The sequence below is a fragment of the Bos grunniens genome, chromosome 12 (assembly GCF_055505025.1).
Source record: "Bos grunniens cultivar Pamir isolate PY7600 chromosome 12, Bosgru_T2T1.0, whole genome shotgun sequence".
Lineage (NCBI taxonomy): Eukaryota > Metazoa > Chordata > Mammalia > Artiodactyla > Bovidae > Bos > Bos grunniens.
The window spans coordinates 82,144,016-82,161,589 of record NC_141176.1 but is presented as its reverse complement, the minus strand read 5'-3'; the positions used below and the strand labels follow the sequence as shown (position 1 = coordinate 82,161,589).

General features: G+C 41.9%; 1 protein-coding gene across 50 annotated transcripts in view; it reads left to right on the top strand.

Annotated features, from left to right (window-relative positions):
* Nucleotides 1-17,574, top strand: part of DOCK9 (dedicator of cytokinesis 9) — a 298,290-nt gene that overhangs the window by 183,834 nt on the left and 96,882 nt on the right. For 46 of the 50 annotated variants that reach the window (XM_086330406.1, XM_086330405.1, XM_086330365.1 and 43 more), the window contains exons 10-23: nucleotides 277-351; nucleotides 1,675-1,815; nucleotides 2,136-2,339; nucleotides 2,727-2,849; nucleotides 7,314-7,396; nucleotides 8,342-8,464; nucleotides 11,373-11,452; nucleotides 11,539-11,726; nucleotides 12,065-12,130; nucleotides 13,213-13,305; nucleotides 14,542-14,665; nucleotides 15,029-15,150; nucleotides 16,442-16,528; nucleotides 16,897-16,986. In XM_086330406.1, coding sequence (XP_086186532.1) covers nucleotides 277-351; nucleotides 1,675-1,815; nucleotides 2,136-2,339; nucleotides 2,727-2,849; nucleotides 7,314-7,396; nucleotides 8,342-8,464; nucleotides 11,373-11,452; nucleotides 11,539-11,726; nucleotides 12,065-12,130; nucleotides 13,213-13,305; nucleotides 14,542-14,665; nucleotides 15,029-15,150; nucleotides 16,442-16,528; nucleotides 16,897-16,986 — 1,599 coding nt within the window. The remainder of the gene's footprint in view (nucleotides 1-276; nucleotides 352-1,674; nucleotides 1,816-2,135; nucleotides 2,340-2,726; nucleotides 2,850-7,313; nucleotides 7,397-8,341; nucleotides 8,465-11,372; nucleotides 11,453-11,538; nucleotides 11,727-12,064; nucleotides 12,131-13,212; nucleotides 13,306-14,541; nucleotides 14,666-15,028; nucleotides 15,151-16,441; nucleotides 16,529-16,896; nucleotides 16,987-17,574) is intronic. The other 4 variants (XM_086330372.1, XM_086330355.1, XM_086330368.1 and 1 more) reach the window with 1 other exon arrangement.

Below are 17,574 nucleotides of genomic sequence, written 5' to 3'. Positions count from 1 at the left end.
ACTCTCCAGTCGATTGTCAGCTTCGCAAGGGCGGGGATCAAGTCTTAGCTTCTCTTTTCCCCGCACAGATCTTACACTGTGTCTGTCCTCACCGCCTACCCACAGTACTTACATAGTCTGTCCTTATTCGCTGACGTGCAGGTGACCCACCAAGATGAGGGCAGGGTTGTCCGGCAGTCTGGCTCTTCAGGTAGCTTTCAAACATACTTAGACACCTCTGTAAGAAAAGGAGGTTTTTAAATGTGCTTTTTATTTTTTGTTTTATCTTGTTATCAGAGTGCCAGAGAAGCAGAAATCAAACTGAAAAGTGAAAGCAGAGTTAAACTTTTTTACTTGGACCCAGATGCTCAGGTAAGAAGTATTTTAATATTTAGACTAGTTCAAGGAAAGAAAAGCTTTGATAGGTTATTTGCTTGCTTATTTGTTTGCTTATTTATATATTTTGGATGAAAAGCAATATGATAATATAGAAAATTCAGGAGAAAGAAAACAAAAACCAGTAATTTCATTACCATTACACAACCATTGTGAACATTTGATATTCCATAGATTGTTGAGAATTGAAGGAGATTTATCCAAAGATGTGCTAGTCCACATCCAAAGATGTGCTAGTCCACAAAGAACATATATAATTTACTCTGTAAACCCACCACCAAGAAAATAGCATGCATCTCTACAGTTGCCCAGTAGACAGTACTGTTTCCCGACTGGCCCAAGCTCAGTTCCAAACACAAGCCTTGCCATCCTTCAGTCCACACCTGTGTCCTGAGAACACCCCAAACACGCGTGGTGAGGGCCTCCAGGGCTGCCCACAAACAGGGCTGCTCAGAGGGGCCAGCTGTCCTGTTGCGTCTCCTCCCGTAGTTTCCTCTTCTTCATTTGTTGTCTTTTTTTTTTTTTTTTAAATAGAACTTCTTTTCCCCATTTAATAATCAGTATTTTCCTCTGTCTCTTCTCAGACTTCAAAACCATATAGTTTTTTGGATAGGTTTTTGTTTAGTGTGATGAAATATGCACAATATAAAATTTACCACTTTAACCATTTTTAAACATACTATTCACTGGCATTAGGTAGAGTCACATTATTGCACAAGTATCAGCACGATCTCTTTCCAGAACTTTTCCATCCTCCCAAACAGAAACTCTGTGCCTATTAAACAACAGCTCCCTGTATCTCCTTCCCCTCACCCTTAGTAACCTCTATTCTACTTTCTGCCTTTAAGATTTTAACTGTTTAGGAAGCTCATCGATGTGGAATCATTTGATTTTTTCCTTTTCATGTCTGGCTTGTTCCACTTAGTATAATGTCTTCAGGGCCCATCCTTGTTGTAATATATGTCAGAACTTCATTCCTTTTTATGGCTGAGTAATATTTCATTGGATTTATAGTATATGCCACATTTTGATTATAGGTACTTCAGTTGATGAACACTTGAGTTATTCATAACAATAATTTTAAAGCTCTATATAATCAGTCATTGAGTAGATATACCATCATTTATTTGACCATTATTATATACTACATAAATGTATAAAATAGTAAACACAGTTTGCATAAATAAATATGTATAGCTTTTCCATATTTTAAGCAGTTTCCTTAGGATACATTTATTATGGGATTTTTTTTCTTAGTGGGAACATAATACATTTATATATTTGCATTTTCTTTTAAAGAAGCTTGACTTCTCATCAGCTGAGCCAGAAGTGAAGCCATTTGAAGAGAAGTTTGGAAAAAGAATTCTCGTCAAGTGCAATGATTTATCTTTCAATCTGCAATGCTGTGTTGCCGAAAATGAAGAAGGGCCCACTACAAACGTAATTTTCCTTTTGAAAAACTAAAATTAAAAAACAAACACATTCCGAGGTTTCAGGTGAGCCCGTTGCAGTGCAGTCATGTCACGCAGTCCTAGTTCCTGGTGTTGGAGAACGGAGGGTGAGATCAGAGTGCAGAGGGTCATTTGGGCCACCAGACAGGACGTTCACGATACAGGACAGGGAGGGAGGCTGTTGCACTTTCGCAGTAACTTGTAGCAGCAATCACACACAGGTCTAGTGGTCTCTTCTTTGATAGCAGCGTTCTCTTGTCCCAACAGTTTGAGCCCTAGTGATGGTCTGTATTGTTTTGTTTTGTCCAGGTCGAGCCTTTCTTTGTCACTCTGTCCCTGTTTGACGTAAAATGCAACCGGAAGATTTCTGCTGACTTCCACGTGGACTTGAACCACTTCTCAGTGCGGCAGATGCTGGCCACCACGTCCCCGTCTCTGAGGAACGGCGACCGGCAGAGCTTGCCTGCCCCTCTGGGCATCCTCCACGAGGCCTCCATGCAGTACCCGAAGCAGGTGGGGGACTGGCCCAGTGGTCACGCCACTAAGGCCTACCTTGTACAAGCTGTGTAAATACATAAATGAAGCGTAAAATGCGCAGTTTGAGTAAATGAGACTCTTAATTAGATTGATTGCGTATATCACGAGGCTGTCAAAGCAAGCTGAAAGAGAAATGGCTTTTGACTTCTCATTTCTTTTTTTCTAAACTTGCTGCTAGTTGCCTCCCCCGCCAAAGAGCCTTTTTGATCGAACGATGAACTGTTTGTTGTTGAGTTAACCAGTTTGGCATTGGGTGCTTCTGAGTAGTTCTGCTGTTTGCTGATTGAGAATCTTTAATGTTTGTGAGATTTGTTTAATGTGACTGTAAATTCTGCTTGCTAAAGAAGATGGTTTGTTCCCTAGGGGATATTTTCAGTCACGTGTCCTCATCCTGATATATTCCTTGTGGCTAGAATTGAAAAAGTACTTCAGGGGAGCATCACCCATGGTGCTGAGCCATACATGAAGAGTTCCGACTCCTCCAAGGTATGGATGACTTTGGGATGATAAAAAGCAGTGGGGGAAAAAAGTAGGAATAGAAATGCTTAAAGAAATCACAGTTAAGCCATATTTATGTTCTAAAAGAGATAGACAGCTTTCACTGTTCTTTGTTCAATCGCTCAGTCGTGTCTGACTCTTTGTAACCCATGGACCGCAGCACGCCAGGTTTCCCTGTCCTTCAGCGTCTCCCAGTGCATTGAGTTGGTGATGCCATCCAACCATCTCATCCTCTGTCATCCCCTTCTCTTGGAGCCTTCAATCTTTTCCAGCATCACTGTCTTTTCTGATGAGTCTGTTCTTTGTATCAGGTGGCCAAAGTATTAGAGCTTCAGTATCAGTCTTTCCAATGAATATTCAGGGTTGATTTCCTTTAGTATTGACTGGTTTGATCTCTTTGCAGTCCAAGGGACTCTCAAGAGTCTTCTCCAACACCCCAGTTCGAGAGCATCAATTCTTGGCGCTCAGCCTTCTTTATGGTCCAGCTCTCGCGTCTGTACATGACTATGGGCAAAACCATAGCTTTGACTCTACGGACCTCTGTTAGCAAAGTAATGACTCTGCTTTTTAATATGCTGTCTAGGTTTGTCTACTCTTGTAGATTTACTCTTAAGAGTTAACCTTATGTGTCCAGTTTTCAGTGAAAAGTAATTTCATGTATAAATAAATACTTCATTTGGCTAGACTGTCCTGGCAAAGGAATTAACAGCTTAATAGTAAACTTTCTTTCATTAAAAAGTACATATATTATATTTAAATGGAGTTCATTTCCACTTGCTGGCATGTGTCCAAGGTCCCGGAATTGTAAATTTGGATCCATTTACTCTTACATGTGAGTCCGGAGACTAGGAGGTGACCTGGCTGGGATGGTCTGGCCGGTAGTGTCCGCAGATCGAGCCCACTGTGTTTTGTCAGGTGGGACAGGGCTCTGGTGGCAGAGGCAGCGTGACATGAGGCAGGAGAGGGAAGGGAAGTACACATGTGGTGTATGTGCTCTGTGTTCATTACTTTGGTGTAGTGTTCGGTACCTGGGGGTACCTAGGAGTGGACATAAGTCACACTTCCAAAAACTTAGATTTACAAAGGTTTAGTTGCCCGCTCAGCTTCGCGCTTCCGGAGTCGCCAAAGGACACATGACTGTCACTTTCCAGCATATTGAGCTGCCTGGTTTGAGTCAGCCATTTGAGTGCCGCTTGTGCCAGTTTTACAGTACTTCTATTTCTTAAACAATTTTTTTTTTTAATAACTGACCATCTGTGAGATGACCCTGATACATTGATTGACAAAGACTGGTCAGCAGGATTCGGGGCACCCTGGCGGCTGTCATTGAGGTCTTCTCAGCTGATTCAGAGCTTCCTCTCTGTGGTCATCAGTCCATCACAGGCGTGTCCACGAAGATGCAGGATGATTGTTAAATGACAGGTCCTAGGAGTCAGAGACCTGGGTGCTGAGTGCCCAGCCAGCCTGGACATGTCATGTGACCTCTCTGGGCCCCAGGTGTCACATGTGTAGTTGAAAGATGGTGCTGCTACCTGTCCCTCCCTTCCCTCAGGAACAGTGCTAAGATCAAACAGATATGTACAAGTCAGTGCTGGGAGACTGTAAATCAAGCCACTGACACATACAAGAGGACGTCATCATCAATTACTACAGCCCCTGTCAAGGAAGAGCCCATGTACCCAGGCACACAGCTTCAGACGGGATGCCCTTCTGGCTGATAAAAGCTGAGTCAAGTTTATCTGGAGAGAAGCTGTTTTATTTTTTAAATCAAGTCTGTAAAACCTGGGATGAGAAGCTCTTTTAGTCTCTTTGGTGTTTTGATTAATAATCAGTGAATGCCCAAGATAAGATCTAGTCCCCTGCTGTGTGCGTAACACGTTTCCAAGGCTAGTATGCACCAGCTTGGCCGCTTCTGCCTGCCATGTGCATGGTTTGGAATTTGGCAGCTCATGCTGGTGCGAAAACCATGTATCCTCGCAGGCGGGACGCCATTCTTCCCAGTGTCCACTGAGCATCTGCTGAATTTACTCCTCCTCCATACTTACGGGATGTGAAGCCCAGCCATGTGTACATTTTCCCATGCGTTCATACCTCCAAAGCAGTCAATTCAAGCAGAGATTAAGACTCAGCCATCTTATGTAAAAATAGAAGCTTCAGTAGAGATTTTACTAAAGGATAGTTTTTTCCTGTGTATCAAAATTGTCTCTTCATGGCCTCTCCTTTGGGTTTGGCCCACCCTCATACCTCAGGGGTGTACTTTCCTTTGCTTGCTGCATAAAACTCTGAGCTGTAATCGAGCTATAAAAAAAAAAAAAAAATTGTCTCTTCATGTTTCCCAAGATGGCCTGAGGCAACGTTTGGAGGAAATCATTGGTTTGGAGGAAATTTTTGGGAGGAGTCTCTGTAGGTGTCCACCATGAACAGACTTTTTTAAAAAAGAAAAGGGGGGAAAAAACCCAAAGGGCACACACTGGTTTTTCACTGGCTTTCACGTGCATTGTATTCCATGTGCATCCTCAGTAAATCTGAGAGTTCACTGCAGGCAAGAGTGAAACATATGCAAATATTTCATTTTAGTCCACAACACAGTCATTATTGTTAAAACCTAAAAGCAATTGTTTCTACTTGAAAATGTGCAAGTAAAATGGCCACTCCGGGAAGGCTGACCATTCTACTCTATGATCTCCGAGTTTGCATGGACATGCCCCGCTAGAAGGAGAAAGGGAGGGACTGGATCCTAAACCTGTTTCAGTAGAGAAGTGTTTCCATCATCACTCCTGAAGGCCTCAGTTCCCCAACGTGGTTTCAGTACACTTGTCATATTTAGTAGCCAGAAGGGATGCTGGCAAGTCGAGCTCGTGCTCTTCATTTTGCAGGTAGGGAAGCAGAGTCCAGAGAGGTTCAGTGGTCCAGACTCACACAGCTGGTTTCGGTTTGACTCAGAAGCAGACAGGATGCTGCTGTTCTCCTTCCGAGTCTTCTAGATGAGCGTTTCTCAGACCTGGTGCACACAGATCACTGGAGTTCTGGTCAGATTTCAGGTTCTGACCCAGGAGGTCTAGAGTGGGGCCTGAGACCCAGCTTTCCTGACCAGCTCCCGGTGGAACCAATGCTGCAGCTCTGCAGAGTTCACACTGGTTCACTGGCAGTACAGCATGTTGCCCAACGTTGGTTTGATTCTGATTTACTTAAGTAATGTAAAAGATCTGTAGTCATGTACAGATGTGAGAGTTGGACCATAAAGAAGTCTGAGTGCTAAAGAGACTTTAGCACTTTTGAACTATGCTTTTGAACTATGGTGCTAGGGAAGACTCTTGAGAGTCCTTGGACTGCAAGGAAATCAAACCAGTCAATCCTAAAGAAAATCAACCCTGAATATTCATTGGAAGGACTGATGCTGAAGCTGAAGCTCCAGTACCTTGGCCACCTGATGCAAAGAGCTGACTCATTGGAAAAGACCATGATGTTGGGAAAGACTGAGGGCAGAAGGAGAAGAGGGCATCAGAAGTTGAGATGGCTGGATGGCATCATCAATTCAATGGACATGAACTTGGGCAAACTCTGGGAGATGAGGGACAAGGAAGCCTGGTGTGCTTTAGTCCATGGGGTCACAAAGAGTTGGACATGACTTGGTGACTGAACAACAATAGCAAAAGACCCTTCACACTCTACTCTGACTGAATCAATTAGACTTTGTAGTGGTAACAGTGCAGTATCCCAGAACAAGAAAATTTGGGGATATTAGGTGTCATCTGCTTTAGCGGTAGGGGTATCATTGATAAAGAGACCTGCCATGCATGCATCTTAGGCCAAAACTAAATCTGCTTCCCTCTGCACTTTAGAGTTAATCCACCCCCCACACAAACCAAAAGTGATCTTGAGAAAGTGAAAGTAGCGGTAATTTATACCTAGAAACAGAAACGTGGTGTTTGAAAGCCCTGGCCTAACTTAAGTCAGTACCTGTCATGCCTTAATAACAAGCATATACTCCCCAAATCTGGGAAGTCTGCATAGGCCAGTGCACATTAAGAGTTGTGAAAGCTTAGTGTTTTCATTAGTGTCCTCATTTGAACTCCCATGGCATATATTGGGGCATGAATACCAAGTACTAGTAATTACTGATAACTCAGGGGCTTATACTACATAGCCCTTAGTCATAAAGAAATACAAAAGCCTATGAAATGGCATGCCTGTTGCCTATGAAGTCCAAAGAAAAAACATACATTTTGGAAACAGTTTTCATTTGATATTCTTTGGAAATCGTGCTAGAGAATATGATGAACAGAATCCTCTGCACTAGAGTGAATCCAGCTGTGTTACGTTTAGATGTGCTTGTCCATGCATCTGATACTACAGGAAGAGCTTGTTCAGTGACTGAGATAATAACTGTAGTTCACAATTCTCCCTTCAGTGGGATACAGTAACTCATAGTTCTACTCTGATGTCTTTAAGGTTGCTCAGAAGGTTCTGAAGAATGCCAAGCAGGCATGCCAAAGACTAGGGCAGTACAGAATGCCATTTGCTTGGGCAGCAAGGTAAGGGGAACATCTTTTTTTTTTTTTTTTTTTTTTAGTATTTTGATTGTTTTTTGTGCATGTCACTTTTTAAAGGAGTTGCTTTTTTTTTCTAGGTTTTTTGTTTTAATTGGAGGACAATTGCTTTACAATGTTGTGGTGGTTTCTGCCATGCAACAACGTGAATCAGCTATATGTGTACCTAGTTCCCCTCCCTCTTGAGCCTGCCCACCCTCCGTGTCACCCCTCCAGGTCATCACAGAGCACCAGGCTGAGCTCCCTGTGCTGTGCAGCAGCTTCCCACTAGCTGTGTGTTTTACACAGGGTAGTACATATATGTCAGTGATACCCTCTCAGTTCGTCCCACCCTCTCCTTCCCCTGCTGTGTCCAGGAGTCTGGAGGAGAACATCCTTTATACATTTTATATAGGTACAGCTATGTGGAGAGACAGACAGACTGACCAACCCATTCTGTTTGTGGTCCAGAAGCAGAAGATTTAAATCTGTAAAACTGAAAACCAAGCAAGCTGCATATCTGAAACATCATTTATTAGAGACCCAGAGAAAGGTGGTGCTGGCTGGAGAAGGGCGCTGTCAGCCCTGGCGGGATGGACAGGAGTGTGTGTGGCAGAGCTGGGGCTCCAGGTTCCAGCACGCACCTCCAGCTGGGAAGGGGGTGGCAGCCCGGTCAGTGAGGCCCACAGACCCTCTGTATTTCGAGTCGTAAGCATTTGGCTGTGTGTGTTATTTCCTAAGCGCAGGCCATTTGCTGGTGATATTTTCTATGTAAATTGAGTTAGCTGTGTTCATCGTCATAAATACCTTCCTCGTCTTTCGATAATGAGATTTCTGCTGGCCATAGCCAGTGGAATGACAATTAGTCTTCACTTAGAAACCAGAGTCCAGCTGTGGATTTATTTTGGTCACTTGGAAACTCAGCTTAGACATGTCGTTCTGCTATTTCAGGACGTTGTTTAAGGATGCATCTGGAAACCTTGACAAAAGCGCCAGGTTTTCTGCTCTCTACAAGCAAGACAGCAATAAGCTATCCAACGAAGACATGCTCAAGTTACTTGCAGACTTTCGGAAGTGAGTCTCAAGGCCTTGCCTATTTCTTCTACACCAGAGAAACCGAAGTTACTGTATAAGATGGGGGTGGGCAGCCCTGTGTCAGAAGTCACTCCCTTGGCTGGTTAGCTTGAACCCCGCACCCTGCCCAAAGTGACCGCGTTTGGGGTGGTTTCGGCTCACAGTCTGGCTTCCTGGGTGGTGCTTGGAGGGTGAAGTTTGCAGGGCCATCAGTGAAAACGTGGTACGAGCAGAGAGCCTGTGGCCAGGCAGCTAAGATCACAGGCCTCCACTGGTCCTGAGCACGGGGTGGTTCTCCGGTGCACCAGGCCTCCCGTAGGAAGGGTTTCCTGGGGAGAGAGTGGTCCAGAAGGTCAGCGAGAGACTGAGAAACCTGGAAATAGGGACCCAGTGCTGTCAAGCGCAGATGCAGTACCATGAGGGAGGCTGCAGTCCTTTTTCATTACGAAGCTGAAGAAATGCCACTGTGTCTTTGTTTGTCACACTTGAGTTAGGGAAGTAGAGAATTCCTTTTCATTTTTTTTTTAAACCTTGGTGTTGCTTTATTTTCTTTCCTTTTTTTTCTTTTTTTAACAAAAATTTATCACATGTCGGTGGCTTGGACCCCAGCTTGGATCCAAAGCTATAGTTTCTGCTCCTGTGATTCTCTCAAAAGTCATTTAGCAGTGGACGAGAAACATGTTCTGAAGCTGCCCTAGTGTTTAGAAAATAGCTGTCAAAGCTTATGAGCCACGTTGCCCCTCCCCCTTGTGGTGATCATCAGAGGAGAGAGTCCTAAATTTAGTCAGAAAGTAATCCTGTCAGAGAGATGGTATTGCTGATGTGTGCTCCAAGAAGCATCCGTCTAAAAAGAAGGATGAGATATTTTATATTTATTTGATTTGCTCACGGTTGTGTCTCTTATTTCTGCAGGGGATCTGAAAGCCAAGTATAAAAATAGAACATTTTCTTTAAAATGCAGATCTTCTTTAAATGCTACCATATTGGGTAGTTTAGGTGATAATGCTGTTAGTTTCTGCACGAGGTTTACAGATATATACAAAAGGCTGGTGGAAATGAGAGGAACCCTGAGAAAAAGTGATGCCATTAGTTGGGGCTGGTGAGGGGCAAAGATGACGACATTCATCATACGCTGTAGTCATGTGGGAGCAAGAATTTGGAACCATTAGGGACATCCAGGTTCACATGAACAGAACCGCAAGATATCTTGACCGTGAGATTGCTCAAGACAACAATGATGATGTCTGAGGAATCTTAAAAACAAGAGTTGGGAACTTTTCAAAACTGGGAACAATTCAACCAAATGCTGAATCTGTGAGCCACTGAGCTGTGATGCTTCTTGCCAGTGATCTCAAAGATGTTATTAAACAGGTGGCTTCTGAAGGACCAGGAGGCAACATCTTGTGTTCTGGGAACTAGTCGTCCTAACCAGATTTCTGCCTCTCCTTTTTTACTTGGGTCACTAAGCTGGTTCGACAGAAGAACGTAAAGCATATATTCCAAGATGACCAAGAAGTCAGAGAAGTGTGAGAGAGTGAAAAATTGTAAAGTGCTGGAGTAACCAGATGCGAGGAGGGGTGACAGGTGGCTAGTCTCAGTCTGGCGATGGGCTTCTAGGGGTTTGAGAAGGAGCTGCTTCTTGGCAATAGTCTGTGCAGTATCTTCATGAAAGACTTTTATGAGAATGTAAAGTGCTGATGAATGTCTTCGTGACATATGTATTAGGAATATGTTAGAATCTGGATTTAGGAGTAAGGTCTTGATCAACTACAAATGACTCAGTCATAAAAAGGTAAAATTTCATTGGGACAAAAATCAAATCCTATTTTGATTTCTAAAAACATAACTGTATAAAGACAGGATGGAGAGATACAACAAAATAGTAAAGCATATAAAAAAAGATATAGGGATTTTAGGTGACTGTATATTTAATGTGCCTCACTGGAGTGGTGTGACTGTGTAAAAGTAGTAGAATTTTGGCTGCATCAGTAGAAAGGTATATTGTTCAAACCAGGCAGCTGCTCTACCCAACCTGTTCAGGCCCTGCTGGACCTTACTGATACAGTTCTGGGGGCCATGATATAAATGGGGTGTATTTATGGGAGAGAAATGGCATTGGAGGAAGACCCAAAAGGACTCAGAAGCAAGGACTTTAGGAAGATGTGATAGCTGTCTATTAATGATTTAAAAAGTGTTAGAGAAATTTAACTAGGCTCCTTGATGAGTGAAAGCTTCAGCAAGGTGAATTTTACCAGGCTGTAAGGAAGAGCAGTCTGGGTGTCAAAATGGCTATGTTGAAGGTTTCCTTGTCACTAGGAAGGGCTGAGGGCATGCTTGTCAGGACTGGCACAGAGGACACCCCTGTATTGGATGGAGTCAGACCAAATACAGACACCAGACAATTCACTCAGCACCTTCTTTATATCCAGCATTTCACTAGGCAATGGAGCCTCAGATGGCTCCTGAACTTTCTTGATTCCATTTGAGCCAAGAATGTATGTTGAGAATGGAGTGGTTCAGGAAAACCTCCACTGTAACATTTTGTCAATATTCTTATCTGGGCTTGTGGTACCCAGCACAGCAGCCACTAGCCACGTGTGACTTTCTAGTACTTGAAATATAGGTCCTGCTGAGACGAGCTCTAAGCATAAAATACACATCTGGTTTCAAAGAACCAGAACGTACTTTTTATACTTGTTGCATACTGAGATAATATTTTTAATATATTATTGGGTTAAATAAAATATTTTAAAAACTAATTTTACCTGTTTCTTTTTACTCTTTTTAAGTGTAGCTTCTATGAAGTTTAAAATTATTTTTGTGGCTTGCATTGTATTTCTCTAGGAAGTGCTGCTCTAGAATTCAGAGCTAACTAACTTGTTTGACTTTTCTCTTCTCTTACTTGTAGACCTGAGAAGATGGCTAAACTCCCTGTGATTTTGGGCAATCTAGACATTACAATTGATAACGTTTCCTCAGACTTTCCTAGTAAGTGTACATTCTGTGTAATAAACAGACCAGCTTTTGTTTGGTTTTTACTTCAGTTTGTTTGTTTTTAATTTTTTTTTTTTTAGATTATGTCAACTCATCATACATTCCTACAAAGCAATTTGAAACCTATACTAAAATGCCGATTACGTTTGAGGTGGAGGAATTTGTACCCTGCATCCCTAAACACACTCAACCTTACACCATCTACAACAACCACCTGTATGTTTATCCTAAGTCCTTGAAATATGACAGTCAAAAGTCTTTTGCCAAGGTGAGTGGCAAAATTGAGTTTTATTTAGTTTCTTAAAATTTGTTTTATTTGTTTGTTTGTTTGTTTTTGGCTGCGCTGGGTCTACATCGCTGCTCGAGGGCTTTCTCGAGCTGTGCACGCCTTGGTCGCTCTGCAGCGCGTGGCCTTTTCCCGACCAGAGAGCGAGCCTGCATCCACTACATTGGCAGGCGGGCTTTAACCACTGGGCACCGAGGACGCCCACGTTTTCTTTTCGATACCAAACTTTCTTAGGTTTTTGGCTTCTCATGTTCTTTCATAAATAGTTGCATACTTTAATCTTTTTTTAAATTCTCTTTTTTATGTAACTGTCACTGCAGGCCAGAAATATTGCTATTTGCATTGAATTCAAAGATTCAGATGAGGAAGACTCTAAGCCTCTAAAGGTTGGTACTTTATGTGTACACGTTTTTCCATTTTAAAAATGCAGTTCCTGATACTGCATAGCTAAAGGGACTTCTTAGCACATTTTAGTTGACACAAACACAAAATATGTAACATCACAGACTATAGCCACATACACTGAACCTTACAGAACAGGAATAACTGAGTGCTTGCTCTTAATTGGCAATTTCTGTTTTGTAACACTCTTTAGGGATGGTGTTTTCTTATGCGTATTCAGTTCAGTAAACATGTACCTCGCTTGAAAATGTTGATTCTAGTTGTAATAATAATAGTAGTAGGTTATTGGTGATGTTATTGAGTGCTTACTGTATTCCAGGCTCTGCTTGTACAGCCTTATAGATATTAGATTCTTTTAATGCTCCTAACAGTCTTTTGAGTTAGGAACAATTATTATCTGCTTTTTTTTTTTTTAACATGATGGGACTAATGCTCAGAATTTAAATGAATTGTTCAGGACCATACATTAATGGAACCAGTGTTCAAACCCAGGCAGTCTGGCTCCAGACCCCAAATTCTTCACTCTAACTATGTGGAAGTGACTTTCCCCAAAGGGAAGGAGATAATATGTGAAGAATATAATATAGTTTTTCCCCTCAAGAAATTCATAGTTTAGTGGGAAAGGCAGTCATGGAGGAAAAGCTCCTGACACATAAAAGATACTGAAATGTTTTTTTGGATAAAACCGAATGATTAGTGTAAAACATTGCCAAAAGGACACAGGAAAGAAATGAATCATTTCTTGAAGGACGCATGAGAGTTTGCTTATTGTACATGGAAGGGAAGGTTCTTCAGACTGAGGGATTGTGTCAGCAAAGGCATGGAGGTGAAAGTAAGCAGTGAGCTATTGCTGTCCATGGAGTGGAGTAGGGATAGGGGAGGGCTGGGAGGTGAGCGAGGGGAGTAAGGGGGCTTGTGGGTCTGGAGTCTTGTAAGTAGGAGAAATCCATCAAAGGGGGCTTCATTTATGCTATAGGAATGCTGCTTTCTTTACAACACATCTGAGTTTAATTTCTTGCTCTATTGATTGAATTCTGGTACCTCCCTTTGCTAATTCTTATTTTAGTGCATTTACGGCAGACCTGGTGGGCCGCTATTCACAGAAAGCGCCTTTGCTGCGGTTTTACACCATCACCAAAACCCAGAATTTTATGATGAGGTAAGTGAGGTTTTCAAGGGAAAACCTAGTTTAACCAGTTTTGAGGAAAACTCTAATTTCTTTGCCTAGCAAAGCAAAATTCAAGAGAAGCCGCATATAACACTGAAGTTATAGTGCTAGAACTAAATGTTGAAATATTTAGTTTACTTAACTTTTCTAATTATAAGAGCAACACATTTATTAAAAAAAATAAGTTGGAAAGTACAGATAATGCAGAAAAGAAAAAGTCAAAATTCTTCCTGTATCACTACCACAATTAATATTCTCACCTATTTCTCTTCATACTTAAGTATAATTAAACATCTGTTGGACCTGAGAATCTTCCTTATTTTGGGGTGTCCTTATGTAGAATTATACGCTTCCCTGGTGGCTCAGATGGTAAAGAATCTGCCTGCAATGCAGGAGACCCAAGTTCGATCCCTGGACTGGGAAGATCCCCTGGAGAAGGAAATGGCAACCCACTCTAGTATTCTTGCCTGGAGAATTCCATGGACAGGGAAGACTGTCAGGCTACAGTCCATGGGGTCACAAAGAGTCAGACATGACTGAGCGACTAACACACACACATGGAGAATTATAATGGAGTTCACTCAAACTACTATGTGAATCCTGCTTTTAAATAGTCAAACCTGGTTTTTCATTATGGCTTGGCTGTGGTAACAAAATGGCATCTCTCATGTATTTTCCAGTTCTTTCTAGAGTTGAAATACCAACTTTCCTGTTTTGGGTCAGTGAATTTGTTCGTTCATGCTACTGTAACAAAATACCACAAACGGGGTGGCTTGTAAAGAGCAGATATTAGTTGCTCATGGTCCTGGAGGCTGGAAGTCCAGGATCAGGGACCAGCCAGCATGGTCAGGTGAGGGCCACCTCCCAGGTCACAGACTTCTCAGTTGTGTCCTCACATGGCAGGAAGGACTGGGGAGCTCGATAGAATCTCTTACAAGAGCATTAATCCCATTCATAAAGGCTCCACCCTCAGGACCTAATTGCCCCCAAAGGCCCCACTTACAACCATCACCTTTGGAGCTAGGATTTCAATTTATGAATTTGTTGGGTGGACACAAACAGTTAGACCATAACAGTGTGTTAAGGATCCATTTCTTCAACAGTCTCAGATCCCTTTAACTGCAGGCGTTAATAAATCAGTTTGGAGATCAAACACACATTTGTGCATGGGTGACATGTTGTTGTTTTGGAATATAAGAAAGATTGTTATTTTTGTCTTCCCTGCAGATTAAAATAGAATTGCCCACCCAGCTACATGAAAAGCACCACTTGCTGTTCACATTCTTCCATGTCAGCTGCGATAATTCAAATAAAGGCAGCACGAAGAAGAAGGACGTCGTTGAAACACAAGGTTTGAATGTCATCATCCCTTTGATTGTTCACAGCTTGTGCATTAGGTTCTTAAATTTCGTTTTGATTCTAAATTTGAGTACTTTCACTGAGGGACTGTTTAGATGAATTAGAGAAGGTAGCATGCCTGGCCCACATGTATACATTTTATAGGACATAGTTTAGAATGCTCATCCCGTGGAGGCCAACATGCTTTATGACTCTTTTCTGCAGAGGCTATTTTCTGAGTCATCTCAGTTTCTTAGTCATATTGGTATTAGCAGTTCTTAAAGATCAAGCAGTTTAGTAACGTGGCTGTCTGCATCCATTTTCCTACACTTCCAGTGATTTTTGTTGTTGTTGTTGTTGTTCTTTGTTTCAACAGTTGGATATTCCTGGCTTCCTCTTCTGAAGGATGGAAGGGTGGTGACTAGTGAGCAGCACATCCCTGTCTCAGCCAATCTCCCGTCTGGCTACCTAGGCTTCCAGGAGCATGGGATGGGCCGGGTATGGGACTTTAAGATCAGTTTACCCCGGTTCCTTCCAAAAGCATTTAATATTTTTGCCAGTCCCAATATTTTGGTTTTAGTTATTCATTTTACAAGTAAACTTAGCCCATTGGAAGGCTTCCATGGTGACTCAGATGGTAAAGAATCAACCTTCAATGTGGGAGACCTGGGTTCGATCCCTGGATTGGGAAGATCCCCTGGAGAAAGTAACGGCTACCCACTCCAGTATTCTTGCCTGGAGAATTCCATGGACAAAGGGGACTGGAAGGGTACAGCCAAAGGAGTTGCAAAGAGTCAGACACAACTAAGTGACTTTCACTAGGCCACTGGAAGGCAGTGCTGGTAATAGTTATCATAATCTAGAATTATAGTTTGGGCATTTTATAAGCCCTGAACTGGCACTGCTTCAGCAGGGAAATGGAAACTTGAGGATGAGATGGAAGTTTGTCTCTGCAAATTAGCCATGCTCAAATAAAAATATGTTCTTATAGCCATGCAAATGATTAGAAATTGTGTTCCAGCTTATTGTAAGTCTAGTAAGCAAATCCCTTATCTACTTCGTAGCCCTTTCTGATACATTTCTGATTCATGAAAGCCTGAGTCTTCTCAGATTTCTCCAATTGGTTTGTTGGTTTTATATTCCTTTTAGCCATCTTAAATTTTATCGACTTCAGTTTTATAACATACTTAGTTAAGATCTGCTCCATTTCATTGTGAATGGCTTTTAATATCTCTGCATTTAAATAGCACTAAATTTGGGCCAATGTTATAGACAGATAGTTAAAATACTCAAAAATAAGGGTAAAATCATAATAGTATTCAGTTGTTATGATTGTTATTATTCAGTTACTATTCCTAGTCTGAGAATGAGAAAAGTGGAGGTTTCAGAAATAAAAACAAGCACAAACATGACCAACCGTTTTCAGGTTCTAGGAATACTTACTATCCTATTTATTTTATCTGGTACCTTATGCCATCACTTTCAGAATCCTGAGTTCAAGTTTGGTCAAGTGATTGGTAAAATTGGAACCTTTCCCTCTCAGATGGACAATAATTTGTAGAGCTGCAACTATATAGAAAAGATAGTTTAGACAATCTATTAAGACGAGCATTGTACTTGGGAGAAGAAAGTGGGCATGGTTACATGCCTACCGTGAGCCAGGCGTAAATAACAAGTCAGTGAAGCTGTCTGGCATTCAGTACTTTGTCAGTACACTCAACTGAAGATGCTGTTTGAAGCCAAGGTCACTAATCTGTTGGGATTTTTTTTCCCCTCCATATTTTTTCAGCATTATGGTCCAGAAATTAAATGGGTAGATGGAAGCAAGCCTCTGCTCAAAGTTTCAACTCATCTGGTTTCCACAGTGTACACTCAGGTACATGCTGTTCCATTAAAATTAGCAGTGACAGCTTTGTGAATGAATTTGCATGATTTTCTTGGCAGAATAAAATCATAATTGATATGTTACATAGATATATTTTCACTCTGTAAGTCCTTTTGTAAAGAAAGAAAGTACATATACGGTGCTCTCATGTAATAATATAAATGGATAGTACAAATAACAGTTCTCACGATAAATTTTCCACTTTTGTTGGAGGACCTTTGAAGTCTTTTTTTTTATTTTATTTTTATATGATGTTTCATAGTCTGAATAAAACACGCATGCTGCAGAAGCAAATACCTCTGTGTCCACACAGATATGCTAACAGGCTTTCATTTTCCTTTCTTCTTTTATCTCCGCAGGATCAGCACTTACATAACTTTTTCCAGTACTGTCAGAAAACCGAATCCGGAGCCCAGGCTTTAGGAAGTGAACTTGTAAAATACCTTAAGGTATCAGATGTCTTTCTTAGTAACTCCCTTTTTTCTGTTTGGTGGTGAGTGTTGTTCCCACCCCTGGAAACCTTATAAGGCTGCTCTTCCCCAGATGTTCTCACAGTGATATCGTCTCTAGGGTTTTAGATAGGGACAAGAAGTAGACTCAGAAATGGTACGACTTCTGAGTATGGTACGGCAGTCTTCACCCAGCCCCACATATACTTTTCTCAGGCCGGCCTAAAACGTGATTCCACATAGAAAACCAGCCACTTGTAGGCTTTTTCTATGAGTGCTCACTGCACACAGAGCACGGTCCAGGAGCATAAAAGACAGTGACTTCAGTCCCACCGTTAAGTAACTTCTAGTTCATTGTAGGGGACAACGTAACCTTGGTGAATGTGTTCTAGGTGGAAAAAAAAAAAAAGAACAACAGAAATAATGCACATAAACTCCTGAGGGCAGGAGGAGAAGGGGATGACAGAGGATGAGATGGTTGGATGACATCCCCAACTCAGTGGACAGGAGCTTGAGCAAACCCTGGAGGACGGTTAAGGACAAGGAAAGCTGGTGTACTGCAGTCCATGGGGCTGCAAAGAGTCGGAC